Source organism: Condylostylus longicornis, unplaced genomic scaffold, assembly GCF_029603195.1.
Source record: "Condylostylus longicornis isolate FDR11 unplaced genomic scaffold, ASM2960319v2 ptg000004l, whole genome shotgun sequence".
NCBI classification, from domain to species: Eukaryota; Metazoa; Arthropoda; class Insecta; order Diptera; family Dolichopodidae; genus Condylostylus; species Condylostylus longicornis.
In genome coordinates, this window is record NW_026577973.1 from 4,154,579 (window position 1) to 4,158,167 (window position 3,589).

The 3,589-nt window shown below is 26.0% G+C and overlaps 1 protein-coding gene across 1 annotated transcript; it reads left to right on the forward strand.

The window, feature by feature from the left end:
• The first annotated feature begins 278 nt into the window (after positions 1-278).
• Positions 279-2,703, forward strand: LOC129612620 (dynein regulatory complex protein 9). The gene is made up of 4 exons (XM_055526317.1): positions 279-499; positions 1,774-2,042; positions 2,139-2,282; positions 2,450-2,703. Exons 1-4 carry the CDS (start codon positions 279-281, stop codon positions 2,701-2,703), a joined length of 888 nt encoding a protein of 295 aa, XP_055382292.1.
• Positions 2,704-3,589: the final 886 nt, after the last annotated feature.

Consider the following 3,589-nt stretch of genomic DNA (forward strand, 5'->3'; position numbering starts at 1 on the left):
CCAACCTTCATAGTACATTTAAATTTCTATTTTATTGTTGTTTTTTAATAAAAATAATTTCATTTATTAAATTCAATATTATTATTGATTTATTTCGGTGGATATGGTAACCAAACTTTAGAAATGTTTCCATAGTTTTTTCTTAATAAATTAATGAATTGAATAAGCATTTCTCAAATATTCACAATTGTAGCATAACAATACAAAACATTACATCCAAAAATATTGTAATTAATTAGTAAAATGAAATTGTACCAAATTGTTTAAATACACACAATATGGACCCACTTCAAATATATTTAGTAACACAAATATTCAATTGTGCGATTGATCAATTAAAAATAACTAATAAAGGACGTTATTCACCATGTGAAATGGAAGTTAAAGACCCATGTGAAATAAGATTTAAAAGTAAAATACATGAATCCGTTTATCAACAGTTAGATCCACTACGTCCCTCAGAGGAAGCAATGAATGAACAAGAAGTTGAAGAAGAAACGTATGTAAATATTACACAATCATATAATTTCTAATTTTAATTATTAATATTTAAGCGCTACACATGGGTATAACACACCCGAGCAAAAATTTTTTTCAGTGGGTTTTTTTTACTGGCAAAATACTTAATTTTCTTTGTTAGCCGAACTATACTATTAGTTATTTAGTTTACTTGCACAAAGCAATTATAGTAATACGAAAAACTAGATAGGTAATTATGAAATTTTTTTTTGTCTACGAGTGACATATACACGGTATGCCTTGTCGGAATTTTGCAAAATTAGATTGGTATAATATTTGAGTGAAAAATGACGAATGGCAATATAATTTTTAAATGATCAAATTTTAGTGTGAAAAAATTTTGAAAAATTTGAACGTAACGCATATCTTTGAAGTAAACGAAAATTACATCAAAATATTAGATACCAAAAATACACTGAATTAAAAATGGTCATTTGAATATAAACTCTTAGAGTGATATTTAGAATAGAATTCTGTAATTCTAATGTGTTATTTTAATATTTTTGTAGTGATTTTCATATAGAACCAGTTTTTAACTAACACTGTTAAACACAATCAATGTAATAACGACTAATTTCCCGTTGTGGCTCGATACCATCTTCGACTTTCAAATCATCTTTTGGTTCTTGAATTTTATTCGACTTTGTTAGACTTACTTTCAGTCCAATTAATTTAAATTTAACATTCTAAAGTTTCTAACCTGAATTCTACATCTAATATGCTGAGAAAATCAAAAGAGAATTACTTTGTTAAAAATTCAGGAAGTGCGACTAGAACGCTACTGAATTCTAGATAACAATTCGATTCTTGATATAAAATTTATTATTAATGACATATGTATCAAGTATAAAATTTCTATTTCGAATTTGGAACCACTATTTGAACCATAATTAAACTACGACAGTCTAGTCACCTACCTAGTTAAAACTCTGTGACGCTGTGATACTTGGGCATGATATCATCAACTAGCCCTATGCTCCCCTAGGAGTGAACAAGAAAAAAATTCAATCATTATAGCTCATAATTATATATGTAACTGACTTTAATAATTAATTGAAAACTTGCACTATCCAGAATGTACATTGGCAAGCAAATAAACTAAATAATAAAAGTACGTACATGTAACAAAGAAAATAAAATATTTTGGCAATAAAGAAAACCCAATTGAAAAAATTTTTGCTTGAATATGTTATACCCTTACATTGGGTTCAAATGTTAATAAGATAATTAAATTTTATTACAATTTAATTGTAGCAATTCATTAATTACATTTTATATTGAAATAATGGAAGAAATACGAGATAAAGGAACATTTAATCGTTTATTACAAGTAATTCAAGATTCAATTGATGAGGCAGATGATGAAGATAAAGTAATTATTAATCATAATAAAACACATAAACATTATAATGAGGTTAGATACAAATGGAAACATCATGATTCAAATGCAGCAAAAGAAATTTATCATCGTGAAGATATTCTTAGGCAATTGAGAGCAGAATTGACGGTAAGTTATTCTTTTAGTAAATTATATTGAATTTTGTATTCAATATAGTTTTTTTGTTAAATGATGTTATATTTTCATTCACAGAATATAAAAATAGTGAATGAAATTGAAGTAAATTTAGTTAAAAATTGGGAAGCAACACGTTTTGATCAAGGTACATTATATGCTAAAAATGTTGAAAGGGATCTACTGAATGAATTACGTTATTATGATTGGAAAATTCGTCAAGAAGAAAATGCAATTTCAAATGTTGAAAGTAATTATTTGAATTCTTAATTATTATTTCAATCAAAATTTTAAATCCCATTTTTTCTTTCTTTTTAGAATATTATGAAGAAAGAATAGAAGATTTACGTCAACGATTAAAATTTTGGACTAAGAAATATGAAGAAGAAATTGAAAAGCATAACAATAAAATAAAAGAATTACTCGATAATATCAATAGAATAAAAAGTGATCATGAAGAGCATTTAGAAATTCATAAACAACAAAAAGAATTTATTGAAGAATACACAGCACAAAAACGTCTAGAAGAGGATGCTTTACGGGAAGAAGAAAAACGTGTTGAATCAACTATCGTTATTCAGTCATGGTGGCGTGGTACAATGGTTAGACAACATTTAGGTCCTTATAAACAGAAAAAAAAGAAAGGCAAAAAGGGTAAAAAAGGCAAATAAACGAAAATAAATTTCAAAAACATGAAATCGTATAACAGCATATTATAACATAGCGAACTTTCAATTACTTTAATAAAATTAATGAAATTGGTTTAAATAATAATAATATAACTGTAATAATGCCAGTTAGAAAATTTTGAACAAGATTTTTGCAAAAGTTTTTAAATTTTTTATTTGACTAATGAATAAATAGTTCCTTAGTTAAGTCGTTGAATATATTGTAAGACCCCTAAAAGTATGCATTTTTTAAAAATTGCAAATACTTTCTTTTTCACCCATTATTATGGAATTACATTATAATTTAAATATTGTCATAATCTATAACCAGGTTCAATACACACGTGTCGAGATTGGTAATTTTCAAATTTTCTATAACACGCATGAGAAGTTTTTAACTATTTGTATGTTTGTTACTTAATTTATTAAGAAATTTTTTTTGTATTGAAACAAATTTTCTTTTTATCGAAAATGTTCTCAACGTAATTTAAAAATTATTTTTCTTTTATTAATGGGTTTTTTTAAGTTTCTCTGAAAAAATTCATCATTCAATCATACCGTTTCACTGTATTATACATCTCTATGAGTATAATGATTTAAGTAACTAAAATGGTTAATTTTATACCTGAATGTAGTTTAAGTAAAATAAAATTTTCATTGCTACTGGTTGAAGTGGAATCGGCTTACAATGGTTTCCTGATGTACTAAAACAAATCACGCGAACAGTTTTTGAAAACAGAACGAGATTTTCAACGATTTGAAGAGATAGTGGACCCTGAATGGGTATATAAACTTATGTTTTTCAGAGATTTATGTGTCCACCTCAACGAACTCAATTTTCAGCTTCAGTGTTTAAACAAAGTGTTTGTTATGTTTAATTTGATAAAAG

Coding starts and splice junctions, on each gene's coding strand:
- LOC129612620 (XM_055526317.1), top strand. CDS start 279: ATGGACCCACTTCAAATATATTTAGTAACACAAATATTCAATTGTGCG. Junction 500..1,773: donor CAAGAAGTTGAAGAAGAAAC/GTATGTAAATAT, acceptor ATTTAATTGTAG/CAATTCATTAATTACATTTT. Junction 2,283..2,449: donor TGCAATTTCAAATGTTGAAA/GTAATTATTTGA, acceptor ATAAAATAAAAG/AATTACTCGATAATATCAAT.